This window comes from Conger conger, chromosome 14, assembly GCF_963514075.1.
Source record: "Conger conger chromosome 14, fConCon1.1, whole genome shotgun sequence".
Classification (NCBI taxonomy): Eukaryota; Metazoa; Chordata; class Actinopteri; order Anguilliformes; family Congridae; genus Conger; species Conger conger.
Genome location: NC_083773.1, coordinates 12,984,901 through 13,008,047, shown reverse-complemented (window position 1 = coordinate 13,008,047; position 23,147 = coordinate 12,984,901). Strand labels below are relative to the sequence as shown.

The 23,147-nt window shown below is 44.8% G+C and overlaps 1 protein-coding gene across 14 annotated transcripts in view; it reads right to left on the bottom strand.

Annotated features, from left to right (window-relative positions):
• The window catches only part of magi1b (membrane associated guanylate kinase, WW and PDZ domain containing 1b), a 128,874-nt gene that overhangs the window by 22,134 nt on the left and 83,593 nt on the right, over positions 1–23,147 (bottom strand). For 5 of the 14 annotated variants that reach the window (XM_061218645.1, XM_061218654.1, XM_061218651.1 and 2 more), the window contains exons 3-12: positions 18,498–18,617; positions 16,116–16,322; positions 14,834–15,047; positions 13,903–13,985; positions 12,627–12,665; positions 10,357–10,414; positions 9,716–9,819; positions 8,290–8,409; positions 7,051–7,236; positions 6,253–6,876 (exon numbers count right to left, since the gene is read on the bottom strand). In XM_061218645.1, coding sequence (XP_061074629.1) covers positions 6,253–6,876; positions 7,051–7,236; positions 8,290–8,409; positions 9,716–9,819; positions 10,357–10,414; positions 12,627–12,665; positions 13,903–13,985; positions 14,834–15,047; positions 16,116–16,322; positions 18,498–18,617 — 1,755 coding nt within the window. The remainder of the gene's footprint in view (positions 1–6,252; positions 6,877–7,050; positions 7,237–8,289; positions 8,410–9,715; positions 9,820–10,356; positions 10,415–12,626; positions 12,666–13,902; positions 13,986–14,833; positions 15,048–16,115; positions 16,323–18,497; positions 18,618–23,147) is intronic. The other 9 variants (XM_061218646.1, XM_061218660.1, XM_061218657.1 and 6 more) reach the window with 5 other exon arrangements.

Here is a 23,147-nt window from a genome sequence, read left to right as displayed (position 1 = left end):
TATATACTATAAACGTCTGTGCGTGTATATATACAGCATACGGACACACACACGGTATGTGGGAATTCATGTTCCTAAACTGAGTGCTGTAAGAGGTAGAGGAAGCGTGCAGTTTGTCTACTGCACGAGACCTTGTAACACAGCATCAGAAATAGAAACAGCATAAGATCACTCCATCTACCTAACCCCAATGTGTTACAGTGCCGTTCAGGGCCGGGGAGAGCGGAGCGCGTGTGCGGACGGCAGGCCCGTCAACCAAACCGAGCGCTTATTTTACCCTAATTACCCTCACAGGGAAACGTCCGGCACAGCCAGTGGGCCCTATGGTCTAATGTGAGCCATAAAACAAAGCCGCTCTCATGTACATGCAGTGTTTAAGGTTGCGTTCCACCGGAAACGCATCTTTGGGCTTCCAGATCATTTCAGAGGTCCATACCTCAATTATCACGAGGTCTGGACTTGAAAAGATACATTCTGACAATTATGTAAATAATCTCATTTGCATAAGTTATTCAAGATGGCAGATATTACAAATTCTAACATTTTTAGCGGTCTATAATCTGAACCAAGTAAGATATTGTTAAAATTCTTTCCAGTTCTAAATAAGATTCTTAAATGTTTCTCATTAATTTGTTTCAAACGTTTCTCATATTTCTTTTTAATTATTTGTGTTTTGTGCTCCTTACAAAGCATTTCATACATGCATGCATACTCAGTAACACTTTATTTTCCAGCCAGTTAGTTACCTAGTATTTACTCGGTACAAGTACAAGCTACTTGTGCAATTATTAGATAACTATGTTAATTTCAGTGGTAAGTACTATGAAACAAAGTACAATGTAAATATGTTTACCCGTTTCATAGTACTTACCTCTAAAACTCAAAAAGTTACCAAATAAGTAGCTGGTATTTACCTAGTAAGGTAAACACATTCACGTAGTACTACATAATTAATGGGCTGCAAAATAAAGCATTAGCGTATGCGTTGTGAAATATTCCTTTACAAAACGCTATCAATCCATTTCAGTTCAATGGCTCAGAATGATCACTGTAGATACACAGGATCACACCAGGACTGAGGAATTGCTGGGAAAGTGCTTGGCAATATGTGTTTTTCCTGGGAAGGGGTGTGATATGACTGAAACAGGGCAGCTCACGCCGAAACGGGAAGGACTGCGTGAACTTGGGGGCATAATGGAGTGTGACAGAGGCTTGCCAGTTACCGTGGGGAGGAGCCGCACGGCCTGGCCTGAGACGTGTCAGGCCCAGCGGACACTAAATGGAAGCTATTAATGGTCAGATTATCATGTAGAGTGGGTGGAAAGGGCCTCCCCGCCTCGCCTGGGCTCAGAAGGACACACTCCCACTGCCCGGCCCATCTGTCATCCAAAACAGACAGACAAGCGCACGGGGAGTGACAGACGGTCTCCTGGCAACCGCACGGCCCACCCCACAGTGACTTTACACACACGGAAATATATTATCCATGTTATAAACTTCCAGTTTTGCATTTTTCGAAAGATGTAATTACCCCAACACATTGTTTACTTTATCCCCTCCCTGTATGTTTGGCACAGGGGAAGTAGCAATACTGGCAAGTTCTCAGTAGAAAGGCAGCTACAGCAGTACTAAACGCCCACTTAGTGAACTGTGTGAGACAGGGCTTCTGCTACTACACAGCATGCTAGAGTCTTCTCACCTCCACATCCACCACCCCCTCCCCTTGCTGCTGTCACCTCTCTCTCTCTCTCTCACACACACACACACACACACACACACACATACACACACACACGCAAATGCACATGGGCACACGGACACATGGACACACATGCAAGCACACACATACACACACAAAGGCACACACACGGGCACACAGATACACACACAGTCATGCATAATTGCGCACGGACACACAGACACGCAAATGCACACAAGGACATACAGAGACACACACACGCACAATTGCGCACACACACACAAACATGTGCACACACATGCAGCAAGGACGCATGCACACAAACCCCACGACCACCCTCGCTCACAATTTCTTTCACTGATTTTCTTTTGTACTTTTGTACTTGAATGTATATTGTGTGTGGCTGTTTGTACTGTACCAGAGAAGCAGGAGGCTGGTTCCTTTGTCCCTCTGTGTCCTACAATGGTGTTTTAGGGGAGAGAGCCCCCCCCCCCCTTCCTGTTCTCATAGGAGAGCCCCACTGCAGTGCTGCAGACCATTGTCATGGAAACAAGCAAGGCCAGATCGCCAAGATATAGCACTTGCCTGTGGGCTTTAAAGGTGTGTGGCAAAGCGTGGAGCCAGCTCACCTTGAGTGACTCAAATACCAGCAGAGGCTTCAATTCATCAGGGGAGCCAGGCTCTGCACCCATTGTCTTAACAGTCTTCTCTACTGTTCATCATTTCTGCATATCCGCTGAATTAACTGAGCAAATTTAACACGAAAGTTTAACTGAAGTCCTTCCAATATAGTGAATCAATTCTCTCATCTGTTGCATTCATTATCCTCGTTTCTCTCTTTTTTTTTACATTTTGTAATGTTTGTACATTTTCAGAAGAGAGTGCTTGCTTTTATTGGGACAGAAAAGCCATTTACAAATCTGCCGCAAACGCATCATGGGGTGATAGACAAGACGAAAGTGCTGTGCCACTGGGCTGGGATTCAGGGGTGACCACTCGTCTCTGATACCGTCATGGCTGTGATTTAAAACGGCCATTTGGCAGAAGAGGACAGCCGGTGTGAACTGCGGCTCGAACAGCACCCCGGAAAGGCAAACAAACAGCGGCGTGATAAGCGAGCGAGCGATCCAAATCTTTTAGCGGCAGCGTCCGCCTGACAGTCACCTGAATGCAGTCCCCTTGCAGTTTTATTTCACCTCCCATCCCTTTCCCCGTGAGGGGCTCTCAGCTCCGACATCACTGATTAATAACGGACATCGCGCATGCAGAAATTAGGCTTTTAAAACACCGGCGTTAAGGTGCTGCCACATTCCGCAGCGCACTCCCTCTATCGCTCTGGAGGAGCGGTCGCCGTCGCTGTCCGTAATTATCTGAGGGACCGCGTTGTCTTCGGCAGATAACCTTCTTCTGCTAATGCGGGGCGTGATGGGGAAGAAATCTGGAGCCACGAATATGGCATTTAATATCTGCAGAGGGCTAAACTGCATAAATGGGTGCCATTTATAAGATATGATCGAAGCTATCGGACTGTCGAGGCCCAGCGTTTGGGTATTCCGTCCATGTTATCTGTGTGCCAGCGATAACTGGACCCACAATGGATGTCTGGATTTCCATACCGTTTTCTTCTGGAATAATGATGACATTTAGACCTTTATGGAGCGGCTCTCAAAATAAATAATAACAAGGTAAAGCCTTTCGGGCGCAAATATTAATTCTGCCAGCGCATCCTGACACCCAGACAACAGTGGGAGAAATGAAGTGCGCCAAGGTGAATAATTACGGCAGAGAGCACCGGCTCCAGCACTGAAAGGACAGTGATATTTTAACTTTGTGTCACATGGCGGCGTAAAGATAAGAACGTGTCGCAGCGCGCTTTCAATCACGGTTATGAAAAGGACGTTTTAAAAAATGAAACCTGTCTGCTCGGTGTGTGACTGCAGGAGGAGTGGATTCCACCGCGAGCCGGCCCTTTCTCTCCCAAATCACCGACGCTTTGACAGACGAACATGTTTCCATTCCACTACGTATTCCCAGGTAAGGGGCGCCATGCATAGGCTTTAATGAGGCAATCCCCAGACAAAGAAGCATATTCCATGTATTCTTTTCTCAAATGAATGTCACGAGTTTCTACCAGTTACGTCACTCTCCTCAGGCTTCCAGACAAAGAATTCCAACTGGCTGCCCCGCAAATTGACTTGTGACGGTTAAACACGGACAGGAACAATACTGACATGGAGAGCAGAAATTAAACCCAAGTAGAGAGCAGCAAGAGTAATTAAAGCACCCGACTAGATCCCATTCAGCCCAGGGCGCCTTATCCACTGAACAGTGCGAGAGAGAATAACACCATCAAAGCCTCTTCAGTCTTTATGCAATTATGGAAAGACCTACATTTTGAGGGGAAATGTAGGGCTTTGACATGTGTGACGTGCTTTGACTGCTGAGCTTCTGGTGCCTCTGAGACCTACTTGAGTGAGCTCATGATAACGGTGCCTCGTTGGTAGTTAAACGCCTCGCTGGAACTTCTGCCGAGGAGGACAGAGGCTGTTTGGAAAGCACAAGACAACAATGTTTCGGGAGGTGCTAATGCTATGGCACTGCACAAGGGAACCCAACAGGGCCTAACCCTCAGGTGAATAATTTGCTCTGAATGAAGTCTCAGGAAAGGATAAGCTCCTTACAAAACATTTGATAAATTTGCACATTGGTGATAGTCACTGCCCATAGACTGGAGTTCAGGCCATACAGTGCTTTCCAACATGACCATAATCAGCAGCCAATGTCCTGGAGTCATGTGGGGGAACATAGCGCCCATGTGCAATGTCTGCTTATCTACCGTCTCAGTGGGTAACAGCAAGACTGAGAGTGAGCCATTGAGACTGACACTGATTTAAATCTGTTCTTCAGAGACAGCCATTGATGCCCCCAGGGCTTCGTGAGCAATGTCCAAGACCACTTTGAACCTGACCTTCAGTAGGCTGCAACCTCTGTTATGCAAGCGAGCAAAGTCACTGCTCTGCTATAGACCAGAAGCAGCTGGCCACTTTTCCAGATGCTCCTTCTGCCGTAACATGTCAGATATCTGCCCCCTCTACCCGGAGCACTCCCCTTTACTGGAACAGGGAGGAGTAAGAGCTATATTTGCTCTGCCCCATGGGGGCAATGACTGCAGGCTTCCAGTGTGCACATGCAATACAGAGGATGGAGAAAGGGATCCTCTCCTATTGGATGTTGCCTGGCTCTGTGGCAGACAGTGGATGTACAGGAAGCCCAATCAGGCCAGCAATATCAATAGTCCTGATAAAGGGCGCCACTTGGTGGACATTTCTTTTTCAGTTTCAAGCGAGACTGACTTACCCATTTTAGAAGGTTCTAGAACAAAAAAACAAAAACACTCATTTTGCAATACTGGGGGTACAATCTGTGGCTTTCTGAAAGCATTCGCCACATTGAGAGCTGCTAAAGCTTTCTCCGGTTGGCAGTGCTAGTTGGCCGGTGGGTGACCATGGGAGTAAAGTCTGTTTTAAAAAACCTACAGACCAGTACGGCTTGGAAAGCCGACTGTTGATGGAACCCCTTAAGTGATGCCACGATTGCCACCTCCCACAAAGTGTCTCCTCACTCCCCTCTATGCCAAGCAGGAAATCATCCAAATTAACTGGCATACTAGCTGTGGCAGCCATTTTTGTGGTTCAAGTGTGGTTCTATATTCACAACATTCATTTGTACTGACCCTCCGTATAAACCAACAGAGCATTTTTAGCTGAAACGTTTCACAGTCTCGTAAGTGTCCCATCCTCTCCTGGGAATCGTTAATAAAACAAGCGAGTCTGACCTTCCCGTTTGTCAGAGGTGCACCAATTTACTTCTGCTATTGCAATCGCTTAATTACAGAGCAGATAAGGAGCCTCTGGATTGTAAATTCATCAAATTAACAACCTAAAATGCCAGCGAAAAAGTGTTCTGCCACCGAAGGAGTTTAATCATGCATTTCACAGAGTGGAATTAGCATCCTGCTCAGCGGCATCCTAAAGCCTTCGTGCTGATGCGAATAAAGCCCCAGTTCACTGGCTTTCTCCTTTTCAGGCTGTTCAACACATTCACTCCTCTGTGAAGGACCGCCAGTCAAAGCTCAGTAACCTCCCCCTACGTAATCTTAAACAGCACATTTATTTCAAAGGCATGCATACACACTGTAGGCACATGGGCAAACGCACATGTAAAGCACTAGTGCTTGTAGCTTTGCACACGTGTGTGGCCTTCTACCATACAGAGAGCATGACCTGTGTACCCGGGTATGGAATCTACAGAGCTACCTCTCCTCTTCATTAAACTCAGAACTGAGTCCACCAATCCCGGCTGCCCTCCTCAAAGGAATGGGGCCGAGACTCGTTAACTCCACGGCGAGAGCAGACGGACAGCGTCCCAGAAGGTCACTGAGCGGCCTCCATATTCATGAGGTGAGCTCGCTCAGAAAACAGCCTCTAGCCATCCCTCTCATCAAAGTAATCCCCGTCCCCCTTTCCCACCATCCACAATCGATTAGGACCCACCTCTCTGCACCAGCATGGTGACCTCGCTTCCCTTGGGGCACTTGCTCAGCATGTCCACCACTTGGTTGTGCGACATGCTCTGAACGTTCCTCTTGTTCACCTCCATGATAATGTCCCCCTCCCTCAGCCCCCGGCAGCGGGGGTAGTCCACTATCTGCTTGACCCTCTGGCCGCCCCCTCCGGGGCTGTCCGCGATGGTGAAGCCGAAGCCCTTGTCGCCCTTCTCCATGTGGACGGTGATGAGCTCGGGCTGCGTGGCGATAGAGGAGGCCAGCGTCACCACGTCGCTGGGGTAGGAGTGCGAGCCGTTTGAGGACAGTTCGGCAGAGGGGCTGTAGGAGCGCGGCTCCTTGGCCCCGTTCATGCCGTTGTTGGCCTGGCTGCCGTGGCTGGAGGGCGAGTCGTAGCTCTCCTGCCCGTTGACGATGATGGGCTCCTTGTCCAGGATGGCCACCGACGTCACCAGGCTGGTGTTGGGGTCGTCGGGGTCGAAGGGGAGAGGGTAGCCCCGGCACAGTTCGAGGTCCACCATGGAGCCGATGGGAATGGTCTGGAAGATCTTCACCACCTGGGCGTGCGTGTATCCCAGGACACAGCCATCGTTCACGCTCACAATGACGTCACCTGCAACAAGCCCCAGGTCGGAGTGTCAAAAGCCATCTGAGGGAAGGCTAGGTAACTATATGCTATACAGTAAAAGACTGCTTACTTAACTACCCGACTGTATACACCCAAAACACCTGTCATCCTACATAATCAGACCAAATTAATTCGCGAAAAAGAAAACAGGCAACCTACCAGTCTCCATCTTCCCGTCCAGAGCAGCAGGGCCGTCCAGAACCAGGCTTTTGATCTGCAGGAACTCGTCAGGCTCGTCCCCGCCCACCACGGTGAAGCCGAACCCCCGCCGGCTCTTCTTCAGCTTGGTGCGGATGAAGGTTCCCTTCAGCTCGTCCGGGTTGCGTGTGAAGAAGGCCTTGCCTCCTGGAGCAGGAGAAACACACATTCAGACACCGCATCGCCGCTCGCCCGGCTGGCCGGGTCGGTTCTCCCGTCGGGGACGCAGAGAGTTGATGGAGCGCAGGAGCGAGTGCGGTCGACAGCCACCGAGCCGAGCTGCATTATATTCATCACAACGCACCATTAGCACATATACACCGTGGGCCGGTGCATACAGTACATCACCCTGCAGACACGAGATGTGACAGTGAATGCAAACGGAGGTTCGGGGCTGGACCACCTGTTGTGGTGACAATGAGAATAACTGCCAGTGTTTCAGGAACAGGTGCTATAATGCAAACACTATGGAGAAAGTCCTAGCCTTAAACAGCAGCTATACGTACTGTGGTAGGCCTCACAACCATTAAACGCAACAGCCATCCCTCAGGGCAATGCATTCGCCTTGGGAAAATACAGGTTAAACCCATCTTATCAAACACGGTCTACTCAAACTTGTAATCCAAGCCTGATCCTTCAGACAGACCTTGAACCCAGACCTTCTTCATCGACTGGGAGTAAGAAGCCCTGACATCATTGCTCTAATCGATGCAACCAGATCCAAACAGTGGACAGCCTGAACGGTAAGGTAGCTGGCCGCAAACCAAAGACAAGTTTGAGTGGTATCAACCTTAATCACTTTATACGGAAACATAAAATATGCCTACCCTGATTTAAATGATTACCGCTTTGAGTTTTCCATCCTGCTAAGTGTATGTGCGTATATGTGTGTGTGTACATGTGTGTGTTTGTGTGTGCATGCGTGCTGGCCTACGTATACATATTTCTGTGTGTTTGTGTGTGCATGCATGGGCTCGTATTTACATGTTAATCCAATGACCTGGCTGACATGTAGGTAGACGCATCAGATAATTGTTCACTCATACATCAAGGTCTTTGGCAAATCTACAAAGGATTCCCAAATTCCTGCTGTGAAAATTACATAATAGAACCACTTCACAAGTAAAGTCTATTTTGGATCAGCGATGAGACGAGCTGATAGCAGTGTAAGTGCAGGCTGTGGGGACAGGGGACACTAACGTTTCGACCCCAGAGGGGGTGGCAGTGGGGGGGCAGTCATGGGGTCCCGGTACGTCTCCTGGTGGTTTGTAGCGTAGCTGGCTAGCGGAGCCACTGAAGAGGAGTGCCCCTCTATCCATTCTGCAACAGCAATGGAGCAGACCTTTTTAGGGAGCTCAACAGCCTCATATTATTATTACAGAAACACCGCACTGTAGCAGGTTAAACATTGGGTACATTTAAATCAAAGGTTCATTCTTTGTACCAACAATCAAAATAAGCAAAGGCTGAGAATGACTTAAAATGTGAATTGGACATTACTGAGAAAATGTTATCATGTCATAAAGTCTCCACTCCACCTCATTGGACAGTTTTGCAGTCAATAAAACCAGCAGACGTATCTACTGGGGATACAACTTTCTTGCCAGATATCCAATACAAGCAATGAGGTTTACATAGCAAACAATTCAAATGTTTTAGCAAGGATATCACTATTTTCAATAACACAATGATTAATTAGTTGGTAGGCCAGTGCATATACACTCAGTGACCACTTCAGTAGGAATTTATTTTATTTATTTATTTATTTATTTTTGGACTTATTGGTCTTCTGCTGCTGTAGCCCATCAACTTCAAGGTTTGAGTTATTGTGTGCTCAGAGATGCTCTTCTGTATATCACGGTATTAACACATGGTTAAATGCGTTACTGTTACCTTCCTGTCGGCCATTGTCCTCTGACCTCTCTCATTAACAAGGTGTTTTTGAACTGCCGGTCACAGGACGTTTTTTTGTTTTCCATTCCATTCACTATAAACTCTTGAGACTGTTGCGCATGAAAATCCCAGGAGATCAGCAGTGTCTGAGATACTTAAACCTCTCTGTCTGGCACCGACAATCATTCCATGTCAAAGTCACTTAGATCACATTTCTTCCCCATTCTGAGGTTTGGTCTGAACAATAACTGAACCTTTTGACCATGTCTGCATGCTTTTATACATTGAGTTGCTGCCACATGATTGGAGGGTTAGATATTTGCATTAACAAACTGGTGCACTGGTCTACCTAATAAAGTAGTCGCTGAGTGCATACTTAACAGTGAAAATGAACCATCAGTTATTGTATTATACACATCATGGACAGGGAACTGATATCTTTATTAAAGATATTTCAGTTTTTTTTAATGATAAAACATTTTGTTAGGTTTCCTTTCTATCCCTCATTACTGCATTTAAGCACTTGCAAATCTTATAGCAAAGTTACAAACAAAACTTGATCAAATAATGCCAGTTAATGCCTTGAAATGAATAAATAAATAAGAATGTCCAATGATTTTAACTTAGAAACTTTCAAAATATACATTGGGGCACACCAACACAAAATGACAGACGAGACGATCACGGACATGAAAAAAGAAAGAAATGACGCCATGTCTGGCTGGAAACGAACCTCGAATGTACCGCTCACCTTCTGGTGGCTGTTGCTGCTCTAGCTGTTTTTTCCGTTTGGCTTCGAGTATGGGGTTTTCATACTGTGTCTTCCTGTTTACGTGACTGGGGGAGGGAGGGAGAGGGGGACAGACACAAGATTTATTGAGACGTTGATAAATCAGGGTACACGCTACCTGACAGTGTCTCTGGCACATGGGTTCTTAAATCTCTCAGCAGTGGAAAATAAGGGCAGACCAGATGACAGCAAAAGGCAGGCACTTCAGCGCAAGACGACCATAAAGTGCTGCTTCAGGAAAGGAGGGTTGTGGCATTAAAATCCATGTTTATAAAGAGGTATGCAATTATGCAGCAATGATGTATAAATCTACAAGACAAATATGATTTTTAGCCCCAGAGTTACCGCTTTGCAGAGCATGAAAACTATGCGATGCCTTTCAATCCGTGTTCAGCCTGTCGGGCATCCATTGGGAGAAAGAACTAAATATTACCAAATGACGGCAAGGCAAGATGGCCTACATTCAAAGACATTGTGAACAGTCCATGACAAGCAGAGACGTAGCACAGACTCCGCTATCCCAGTGCTCTCGCTCCTTTGCTTTCATACCGACTTGGACAAACTCACTGAGGGGTGATACTTACTCTACATAATATACTCCATACACTGGGTCTTCTATCTTTTCCCATCCGGACGGCAGTTCTACAAGAGAGAAGATGCCATACATTAAAGCATGTACTATTGGTAGACTTTTACAAGCATAGCTGCAAGGTTAGGGAGTTTGTCATATTAGAACTAACATCTCACATTGATATACAGTGCACAGGTGAGCAGATGTTGATTTTATCTGTTATCCTAACGGTGATCTACTGTACGTATGTTTCCATCATAAGATAATGACTAGAAATATACAGAATGCCAGAGAAAAACAAGTTATTTGATAAGCCCAGTCCTTCCTCCAGCAGCATTGGGCTACAGAAATCACTTTGGAGGGAAAACTAATGACATTTTACTCAGAGACCATATTTCTAATAAATGCTTCCATCTGTCTAAGCCCTTACTGCACCTGAGCCTTCATTGACAAACAGACATGTCTGGATCAGACAATATGCTCAGAGGGCATTTCAATGTTTATTTTTTAAATATATTTCATTTTTTATTTTTTAAATCCAAGCACACCCAGCATGTGGGGAGTGGTGAGTTTCAGTGTGAAAGGCACACAAATAGTGTGTGATTATACAGCAAATATAAACCACTTTCTGTCCTAAGGTGTACATGGGCATGAGGAATTAACACATACATTGCCCTCACTGCCTGCAAAATCCCTTCTTCATTTTTGGTAATAGGCTAAATTAAAATGTGCAGAAAATGGTTATTTTGTTAAACACATAACCAAAACTGCCAATCTTTCATTATACATGCCCAACTGACTCCCAGGAAACTGCACAAGCCAAGACAATTTCCAATTTATGCATTTATTCATAAACAAACCCTCTCAGTAAACAAGTATATTTGAGACTTTCTGTTTCTGTATTCATTGTTCATCTATGATTTTTCTATTTCAGTAGAGATCAGCCAAATCGTGAAAAATGCACAAACACCACATACATGCAGACCACAAACACACACGCACACACTCACTCACACACACACACACACACACACACACACACACACACACACACACACACACGCACGCACATGCACTCGTGCGTGCACACACACACACACAGACACGCTAACAAATTAAAATGTCACTTTTTAAAGCAACACATTTGTTAGAGTAAACAATTGCTTGATGGATACATACTGATAAACATTAATTCCTGGGGGGAGGGGATAAGTTCTATTCAGCCAAGGGGAACTACTACAAATGTGTTACTGGATTTATCTGTTGTAACTGGAACCATCTATTGTCTAAGGATCGCCTGTAAATACACTAAGCCAAAAAAGACAGCAGGTCTGAATGGATATCGTAAGTTAAACTGCATTTGTTAAAAAGGGCTCCTCCACATTTTGGCTGAGAGGGGTACTGCAAGACAAACTGCATATTAAAACGTTTGCAGCTCATTTGAATCCTTCGCCTATTGATGCATGTGTGTGCATACAGTAACCGTGTTTCTGCAATGTTTCAAATTTCATGATCAATACTTATCGACCAGGCATCTCCTAGACAGGCTGCCTATGTCTAAATACATAAACAACTATCCAGCAAGCCGGCCAATGTGTTTAGCACATTGAGATTTGCTGTGAATTCACTGTACCTTAAACATGTACCACCAAAATAGCAGAAGCCAAACAAAAGTACATCAGTAAGCTCCAGTGTAAAGAAGTGATGTCTGAAGTGACTTCAAAAGGTAGTATTCAGTGCTGGCTGGTGGCTGAAAACCAACCCACTGCATCATGTTATTTTAAATGCGTTGCCTACTTTTCTCTTCTTTCTTATGGTCAAAGAAAAATTAAGCAGTAAAATAATGGCTCACAGGGTTTCTGGAACATGCATTTTTATGCTCTCTGGTATTGTATCATCACGGAAATATACTCCGTCACAGAAACAAACCAAAACCGGGACAATGGGGCATATTCAATAAATGTCTGCTTGCCAATCGTTCAGACTATGATAGTAAGCACATTCAAACAATATTACAGACATACGAGATTTAACCAAACTTGTACAGCGCAAACCTTTAAAATAACAAAACAAAATAACCTTGAAATTGTAATTAAAAAGTCATATTAACCTTATTAATCAGTAAGGCTAACAAAATCTAAAATTCTAAAATAAAAAAACCCAAGGAAAATTGCCCAGCTCAATCAAGCTGCCAGGAGGGAGGCAGATGGGGTGAGGGGGGGGGGTCATGCATGCAACTACAAAGCATGCCATAGCAAGGTCTCCTGAGTGACAGGTGCCTACCTAACTCATTGTCCAGCTCTTCAGTGTGTACGCCTTCTTCTCCAAGTGAAAGACAGCAAGTGAGCAGAGCCAAGGAGACATGAGGAGAGAGGGAGAGGGGGGACAGACAGCAAGGGTGGGAGAGAGTGAGATTCAAGAACAAGCTTCAGAGCGAGGCAATCAATAAGCAGCACAATGCAGGGAGGGAGGTGACAATTAACAGCGTTAAACCCAGTATGAACCCATAGCAACTCATGCAGCAATGAGATGAGAATTAATTCACTGATTAGGGTGGCTGTTTTTACAGTAAGAAAGCAAAAACGCACAAATAAATAAATAGAAATCTATAATTGTCACACGCTGATTGATGCAAACTGAAAGCGAATTTGGCTTCAATTAGTAAACCTAAAGGGTTGTTTCCCAAGAGGCCAGTAGATGGCACTGTTCCAGATCTTCCAGTGGCAGTGTAGAGGGGACAGGAAAGGCTTTTATTTTGCCTTTCCTGTATTCAGTCATTTCTAAACTTCAATTCTGAAAGCATTGAATACATACATATAAGTATGTGCGTATGGAATAATATGGCAAGAACAGGATTCCTGTTGAAAATGTGACACCAAGGATTAAAGCAATAGTGTAAGTTAATTGAGAAATTGAAATATCTTTTAAATAATTACACTCTGTAAATCTATTTGTAAAAACTGAATTTCCAATCTTCAATGTCCAGTGATCTGAATAATTTATTTTAGAAATGAAAGAAGCATGCGGTTCCAAGACCATCCACTGGGGGTGTATGTGCATCCTCTACCGTTCCTCATCATTCCAGTGAGTAATCGTGTTCCCTCTTACTGCTGAAGGGCTTCTAATGGCCCAGAATCCTCCTCTTCGGCACAGACACATCGCCAATCAGATTGTCTCTCTTTTTTTTTTTTTTAATAAGAAGTGACCACACGTGGGGGGGCTGGGGGAGGGTCTCGCAGAGTAAAGAGTGTTCTGCCTGCCAGTAAATCAGTAACACTGCATTTTCTAAGCCACACCATCTTCTGTGGGCGGCTGTGCTTCCGTAAAGAAGGCATTATTTATTTATGGTCGATGATGCAAATAATCTAGCCAGTCCTTGAGGCTTTGGGGACATCTCACTCATAACTCACTCAAGAGTGCCACCTGTGGCCTGCTGGAGGTCTCACAGTCTGTATGGACAAACGCACTCAGGAAACGGTTGTGTGTGTATGTGTGTGTGTGTGTTTCTGTGTGTGTTTGTGATGACGCGAGCATGAGGAGGCAGCACGACAGGCCCTACCATCGTCTTCACACTCCTCCAGAGGTTTCTGAGGCTTGTCCAGGGCCCGAGGGTCGATCCAGGACGTCGTCTTTGTGTTGTGGCTGCAATAAAAGCAGAGGACAGAGGTGCAATAAAATACCTGATAAAATGTCCCATTATACTACTGTCAAAAAAAAAGAAAACTACCACTGTAAAAAAAAATGACATAATTAAAAACGCATTTGTGTGGGCTGGCAGCGTTTCATAACCACCGAGCTGCTGTTTTAATGATAATATCCACCTCTGGTAGGAAAAATCATATTCCAAAGCCAGGGTATTTTTCTCACATAGCGAATGGGTGAAATGAGTGAGCACTTTCATCATGGTTAGAGCATGAGAATATACTTTTTCTCTCCTGAGACTAGCCTGAAACGTACATTCCCTGTACAGAACATTATGGGGATATTCTTTATAATATAATTTTATTTTGTCTGTGTAAGCCCTCTCAGGATGACAATGACATGACATGTATGTACTGCACACTGTGAAGTGGTGATCTGGACAGGACAGACGAGAGATGGTGAGAGGTATAGAGAGGACAGGGGATGGGGGGGGGGTGAAATAAAGGTTTAAAAGTGCTAGGAGTATACGCTATATGGAGCAGACACTGTTTTAAGAATGCTGCATTAGGGGATGGGAACAGTTTTTAAGAGCGGGAGCAATTTCAAGTTTTTCCAGAAACATGGGTAATTGTAACAAGTAGAAGCCACAAACAAACTAGCATCCTATAGAGACCTTGAATGACTCATTTGGCAGGGATATACCCATGTCTGCATTATAGAGGCTTAAGACAGAGGGCTATACAAGCCATTTGAAATACACATTCCCTTTCTAACACTAACTGCAGATGAGCTTAGAGTGGCAGGACAGACTCCACAGAGGGTGGCAGACAGGGGGGGGGGGTACGTACTCTATGAAGTAGACCTCTCCGGTCTCAGTGTAGGCCATCTCCCAGCTGTCCGGCAGAGGGCCGAGCGGGTCCTCCTCGGGAGGTTGAAGGTGGAGGTGCGTCTGCTGGGAGCTGTCCGTGGTTGACGACGAGGCGTTGTTGAGACCGTAGGAGGGGGCGTTGTCGCGGTAGAGGTACGGTCGCGCGGGGTGCTCGTCTGCTTCACTCGAGTCTCCTGGGGGGGGGGAGAGACAGCTGAATACCTGGAGACCGACCGTCTCTACGGGTGAGGGGTCATCACAGATACATAACATTCAACAGGCTAAGCGTTTATATACAGTATCTCTGCTATACTGACCCCTCCCCCCCGACACCCTGCCTGCTGCCACAGTGCGTGAGGTCAGGCATGGGGGAGGGGCAATTACAGAGCCCCTCCCACCAGGAAATAATCCATCCAGCCATTGCGGGGTAATCAACGCCACTAACATCCTCATCAACACCTGGCTGTCTGACAAACACAGCTCTGATGAGAAGCAGGGAATCAACATCTGACAACTGCCACCCCCACCAGGGCACAAACGGATAGCCTTGTGTTTCCCGTCTAGAATATTCGGGAGGAATGTGTCCTGACAATGTCCGAACCTTTTATTTTGGCTGATATAATGTGTCCTCACCTTCAGCACACCCTGTAGGTCTTATCATGTCTCATAGCTCAATAGTTTGTATAGCGGTTTCTTGTTTTCAGTAGTACTAGCATTTAAACTATTTTACTGTGGACAAAGGTCTTAAACTACTAAAACCACTAAACATAACATTGTACACAGTCTAGAGATACCTCTCTTCATAAGAAGTAAACATGGTCTGTACATATTATTCATACTTTCATGATCATACACAATACATGAATAAAATAAGTCCTATTAGCTATATGGATAATTTATCCTATCAATGTGCCAAAATAAGGTCTCGTAAACAATTAAAATGAGACAGCTCATGCATTAAAATCTAACCCCATACAGTAGATGCATTATGCACAATGATTCGAACTTGAATGATTTTTAAACTTCAAACCAAACCTTAAAATTGCGTCACAATCCAAAAGCCCATTACATCCCACTCGGCGCACGAACGCGGCTCCGCGCGACAGAGCCGGAGACAGAGACAGAGACAGAGCGGCTGTCACAGAGGGGCCCCTGAACCTGAATGAGCATGCGTGTTTGCACACCGCTCGCTGCAGCCAGATGGCGGTGTTATTTGTCATTCAGAGGCGGGTGCGCGCCGTCGCGCCGCTCGGCGGCTCTACCTGTAAAACTGCTGTTCATTTCAGGGACTTCGTCGTCATCGTCGTTGTCCGCAGGCACTAATCCAGCATTTTGCATGTCATTGTAGGACTTGGAACGCCTGGGCGTGGAGTGCTGGGAGCCGGGAAGGCTGTCTTGCAGAGCATCACTGGCACTCACTTTCCCGCTGGGGGGCTGGCTCGGGGGCTTGGGTGTACCATAATAGTTACCTAGGCAACAGGGGATATTAGCATCTTTAGAGAAAAGGAGAGATGCAGGAGTAGCCTTTTTTTTTTTTTTTTTGATGTAGTCAGCGGATAAGAGAGAGAGCACACAAAATACAATTTGGCCTCTAAGTGCATTTTGTTGAAAAGTAGGGCGTGGAAAGCAGCCATTTGGATTGAGAGTGGAATTAATTTAGCATTTTATTAAGGACGAGGAAAAGCAAAGTGCCATTGTTTAAGAGCAGCGAGCATGTAGAATGGACAGCACAGCCAGGCTGAAAGCTCATTAAATATGAATCTCAATGAATGGAGATTCTGTTTGTCACCATCAGCTGTCGCTATTCCGCTTTTCTCCTGAGAAATGTAGGCTGCAGTTACAGATAGACGGTCTAATAAATTGATCATACACATACACAGGCACACAACACAGTGAGAGTGAGAAGGAGAGAGAGAAGAGAGAAAAGATGAGAGAAAGAGGGAGAGAGAGAGAGACAGAGCGAGAGAGAGGGGGTGCACTGTGGTTGATGATAGCTTAGAGAAAGCCGTAGCTTTAGAAGCCACAAAACAGACATGATTAGATTGCTTTTGTCAATATTTTCTCTCCCTCCTCAGGACAAATCACCACTGTAATAAACTCCTGATGGCATATATTACCAACCAATCACTAGCAGGACTCCAGCATTCCAGCCCCGCCTCCCCCTACCATTCTTCTCTTCTCCTCCCACCTCTGCCTCTGCCTTCAGGTTCAAGTAACTAAAAAATCGGTCTTCGGACCACATTTTTATGGTTGGCATTTATATAGCGCCTTTATCCAAAGCGCTGTACGATTGATGCTTCTCATTCACCCATTCATACACACACTCACACACCGACGGCGATTGGCTACCATGCAAGGTGCCGACCAGCTCGTCAGGAGCATTTGGGGGTTAGGTGTCTTGCTCAGGGACACTTCGACACAGCCCGGGCGGGGGATCGAACCGGCAACCCTCTGACTGCCAGACGACTGCTCTTACTGCCTGAGCCATGTCGCCCACACTTTATCATTTTATCAAATGATACTAAAGGCAATTACTCTAGATTCCTCTTTGTAATTGTTATGTCATGGTTAGCAGAAAGCTTACTTATTCTCAAATTTAGAAACAAATACAGTGGTAAGGCACACTCACATGCCCATAACTTATCATTCAAATTAGAAAGAACAAGCCCTTTAGATCTTTGCCCAATTCAATGAGTCCATTTATGCAAAACGATCTATGCTAGCAAACAGAACCTAGAGAAACCATGGCTACTTATGAATAGCAACAGTGTGGATGTTAAGAAGGAGATGCATGCGGCCAATTACAACCTGAGAGACTTTGCATCGGAATGTACGAACATTGTCCCGAACCAAAGTTTAGTATTGGTAAACACAGCATGAAGCAGCGCGAGGTATCTCTCTGATAGGGAGAGTGATAAGGGGACCGGGACTCTGCCTGCACTCTGGTTATATGTCAGAGTGGAGAAATACGGCTGCAATTAGAGGCTGGATATTGACTATGGGGAAAGGTTTTTGACAGTCAGCGGAATGCACAATGTCCCACTAGCTCTTAGGAGTGAGCCAAATTGTTCACAGGGTGCCTAATTAATGAAGCTTCACCACTGCCCAGGTCCAGAGAAATGACAGGGAGAGATGCAGAAATGCACTCAACCTCAACCACACACACATACACACACATGCACTCAAACATGCACACACACACACACACACGCATGCACTCAGGTAGTATAGTAGTAGTCATGGTAGTATATACATGAATACTGAAATGGTGGATAAAACTAGAGGATAAAGCATCTCCACTTTAAACATCAGGGATTTAAGTACCGACATACGGTGCTTTTAATCAATAACTGAATACATTACTTGTAGTCAGAGGTAATTTTCTATACTGGTTATAAATCAATGCATTTCAGTCTTTTCCTTCATCAATCAGAAATCCAATATTGCACAAGACCTCTTCCATCCATCTTTCTGTGCATTCTTAAGAATACTAAATTAAAATGCTGACTGGCTCTGGTAGTACGATGGATTGGGCATAACTACGGCCACGGATGTTTCACATCTTTCAGCAAAAAAAAAAAGGGTGTCAAATCAGGGTGGCTCAAAATTACAAATAGAAGGTGCATTACTGCAGTAAGCATTACCTTCATATGTGCCTATTTCAAGAAGAGTCCCACTCTGCTCAAGGTTCAGGAAGTCATTCACTGACAGGAAGTTGTAATCCACTCCAGGGACCTCTCCGTCACGTGGGAGGCGGGTTGTACCTGAGGAGCCAATCAGAGAGAACGGTTAGTTTACCCTGAAAGCACAGCCAATCACATCCTCCGATGATACAAGTAACCTGGCACCCATGATGCATGCTGTCCTATCAGAAGTAAGGAATCATCTGGAGGAACTAAATGGGCCTCACCTCATGTAACCTCATCTACATCACATCATTAATACAGCATGGAGAATTATTTTTAAAAGGACTAAGCATGCTGCCACAGCCAAATTCTACAAGACGATAAACAAGAAATAGTTGAACAAGCCAGCTTTGTTTGTGAAATAAACAATGTTACAAATGTAAATGGACTGCATTTATAAAGCACATTAATCCAAAGCAATTTACAATTTATGCCTCTCATTTACCCATTCACACACACTTGGTACTAATCAGCTCATCAGGAGCAATCAGGGGTTATGCGTCTTGCTCAGGGACATTTCGACACCCGGGATCGAACCGGCAACCCTCCGACTGACAGATGACTGTATTTAGAGGAATGCCACACATAGAACTTTTTGCCTAGTCTTTTTCTAGCATCTGGATGCATACTTTAGCTCATCAAAGGTTACTGTCCTCTCCCTTTGCCGAGGAAGTCAGGATGACTCAAAGACTGACACAGCAGGGCTCTGGGTTTGCATACTGTGAGGTGCTAAAGAGAGACCACTCCAGTGTTACAGCAATAGCAGTTGTAGGTTAAATACAACATGACGCGTGCACTGTGCTCTAAAACAAAATGGAACATCCAACACATCATCCATGGTAACCATTCCATTTTACCCAATGGTAATAACAGACAAGGCAGTAGCAATGAAGACCATAGGAGGGGAGACTCAGAAACACGGACACGATGTACAGCACATCACTGCAGGAGCGGAGCAGGAGCGTTAGCCCTGTGAACCCGTCATGGCTGACGATGTGAAAGGCACTCTGAGGGCATGTTCGGGGCACCTCGGCAGTCCGGCCTGTTTGTGGTGGCGTGCTCGATGTGCTAATGGCTGCTGACAGGTCAGCCGTGGCTGTAAATTCTGTGTGAAACTGCTCTGCATCTTGTTGGGGGGGGACATGCTGCTATGGCAGTGTGATGTTAATTGATTCAGGGCCAAAGCTGGCCCACTCAACTTCCCCTGCCCTGCCAACTGCTCACTCTCACGGTGGTAACTACTCCCCGGGGTGATTAAAATAATCCCTGGATCAAAAGACCAATTTTTACATCCACACATTGACGTCTCTCTCTTTCTCATTATCAATCTAATGCCCGTTTATCAGCTTGAAACGCAATGCATTTCAATTTTAACCCTTGTTCTATGGTACTGGATTTAGATGAAAACTTTAACCCAACCACAACAAATCACCATTTTAGAAGTGGAGAGAGATGTCCGATGCCTAAAGAGACCATTTTGTGGATCACTTGCCTTTGATGACAAAGTCAAATGTTTGATGAAATCTTTGCTTGCATGACATCACACAATAGATTCACCAACAGGAGATGAAAGACCAGATGAGGAGAAACAGATTATTCTGGACCTAGAACACAAAGGCATCCAGTCTCTTTCTTTAATGAGGTTCACCCCTTAGCCCCCACATACTTTACAATCACACTCACTGATACAAAATAAAGCAATTGTACCCACACAGGGCTACTTCTAAACAAGGGGGAATTTCAGAAAGCAAATAGATTTCAGCACCACAAACTACTTAATACCTGGGCAAAATCTCAGCACTACAAGTTATTTGAGCACTAGGGACTGTTTCAGCAGTTTTAGCCTTGGACTGTTTCTCTGGTCTCTCCAGTTTGAAGTCTTTACGAAAGAGAGGAAAGTATGCATAACACTAGAAGCTTCTAAAACACCGCACTGACCTCTATCACTCCTCATGTTTTTGTTCAATTAACCTCCACGTTCCTGTGGCCTCACATCTTGCTTGTCCAAAAAAGAAGAAACGATATGACTGAATGGCCAACCAATGCGATACTCCACAACAATACAAGATGCAATAGTAGGGAGTGTGTGAGCTCAAAAATAGAGCCTTATACGGAAGAGTCCTTTCACCAAGAAGAAAAGGCTCCAATTGATTGCTGGCCGCTAGATACTGGACCCTGGCGAAATGGGAAACAGGGAAACCAGTTGGAACCTGTTGGGAGGGTGACCACACACATTTGTCACAATGGTGCCGATTCGTCTCCTTTCTCCATCAGTGTGTAGGAAAATGCGGGAACACAATATATTTGAAGACATAAGAGCTATTCCATGCCTTCAAAAGCACCCCATAGCACATTCTTAAGCACAACGTAAACATTCAGAAACGTTTATGTCAATAACTGCAAACAGGTTTGATTGATTTATCCAGTGACATTACCATGAAATACCTAATAAACTGACACAAGATGTTGTTTTTTGACATCTAAAACCAACGTTTTAAGCGCTTCTGAATGCTCACGTAGTGCTTATGAATGTGCTATGTAGGGCTTATGAAGGAGTTGCATAGCTCTTATGTAGGAGCCTTCAAATAAAGTGTTACAAAGAATGCTTCTAGGTAATAAACACTCAGATTTGGATGCCTCCCACACCAAAGCCGCAAAGCTTCAGCATCAGTGCGGGATTGAATAAGGTCCAGATCGATTACACGGCAAAACTTACAGACTTTCTTTGTGAAATGAGAAGCGGCATCATTACGGGTTTATGGTGGACCACAGCTCCCACCACCCAAGAGTACTGACAGCAGCAGGGGCCCACGGAGAGATGAAAGGAGGGATTCAGGAACAGGGTGTGGTGCAGTACAATGGGAAATAAACAGCAATTATCCTAAATCTGTTACAGGTGTGAGCTTTCCACCCTGCAGAAGATTGCTTTCCCATGTATTGCCATTTCAAACATTTTTGGGATTTATTTCTCAGTTAAGTGGGCCTGCTGAAAGACAAGGAAGTTGAGAGGTGAACAGAATGGAAGAGGGGTATTGTTTTAAAGATGGTAAAAATAAACAACACTTTAACTCTCATATGCCTGAGCTGAAATAATATGTGGAGATGAACACCTGGATAGTTTTACGAAAAGACAAACATAAATACACACACAGTTCCACACACAAACACACACAGACACCTCACTGCACATAACCTCACACATTGTCAGCAATGTCCGCTGCTGCCATAAAAGTGTATATGCAGAGATCTGTACAGTAGACAGATCTGGAAATAAAAACAATTCCACCGGATTTACAGACAATTACTCTGCCTGGAAAAGGCACACCTCAGTTTATAATAATAATTTGTTATTTAAGTGATGCTTTTATCCAAAGCAACTTACAGTTACATTAGACTAAGCAGGGGACAATCCCCCTGGAGCAATGCAGGGTTAAGGGCCTAGTTCAAGGGTCCTTGTTCAAGGGTGTACGGATCTTATCGTGGCTACACCAGGGCTTGAACCACCAACGTCTGGGTCGCAGTCATGTCCGGTACCTTAGCCGCTAGGCTACAGGCTGCCCTGTACTTATTACACAGATATTTTTCTATAAAGACATCCATAAATAAATCTGTAACCTCACACCTCAAGGACTGCAACAGCGTGTCAGATCAATGCGATGTACAAACGTTCTCCCGTGAGTGCAAACTCAATACAGCCTGTTCACGAGCGGCTGTCTCCTGATGGCATCACATGGCAGATAACAGGAGAGCTGATAAAAATAGTTCTGCAAGACAGGAGATATTCTTTACTAGCCCTTCAAAAGACACCGACGATAAATCACTGATACGGCAATATACCACCAGACACTGCTCAAATATGCAGATATTCCCTTTATACAAAACAACAAAAGAGCGCTACCTTGACACAAAACTTCTGTACGTGTGTGTGTGTGTCCAAGCACGTGTGTTCTGTGAGCTCAAAGAACTACAGCGGACATGGCTGACAAATATTTGCAAGACAATGTGCTGTGGTTTGCGGGGCTAGGTTACACAAATAGGATATTTCATATGGATTAGGTTCGGAGAAGAGGATACACAGGACACAGACAGAGGTGACTAAATGATTGACAGTATGAAAATAGGATTGGTATCTTGCCCTTTTATACAGCCTTTTACTCTTGGTTTTCACAGCAATTCATGCTTATTTCAGGTGGGTTGTACCTAATGACTTCCATCACGTGCCTGTCTTCGTTCAGTGACTAGAACTGGTAGAAATGACTGCCTTCCTCATTATATGGAAAGTCACCAACACCTCCACAGAGTAACATATTTTGGTGATTATAATGATTATAATAACTGATAAACTACAATAAATTGCAAAGGCACTCATTCAGTGTCTTCATCACTAGAAAATCATGTGTACATAATAAATATCTATGTTGCATGCCTGTTCCTGCATTGGTTTTCGTTCACTTCAGAATGACCAAAAATAAATAACTATTTTATTTTATTTTTTTATAAAAAAAAGGTTTGAAACTGCAGAATTAGATTTCAAAAGCATTACACTTTTTAAAAGGTTTTGATGAGCGCAAGACGATCTGAAATTGAAACAACAAAAACAGCCAACAG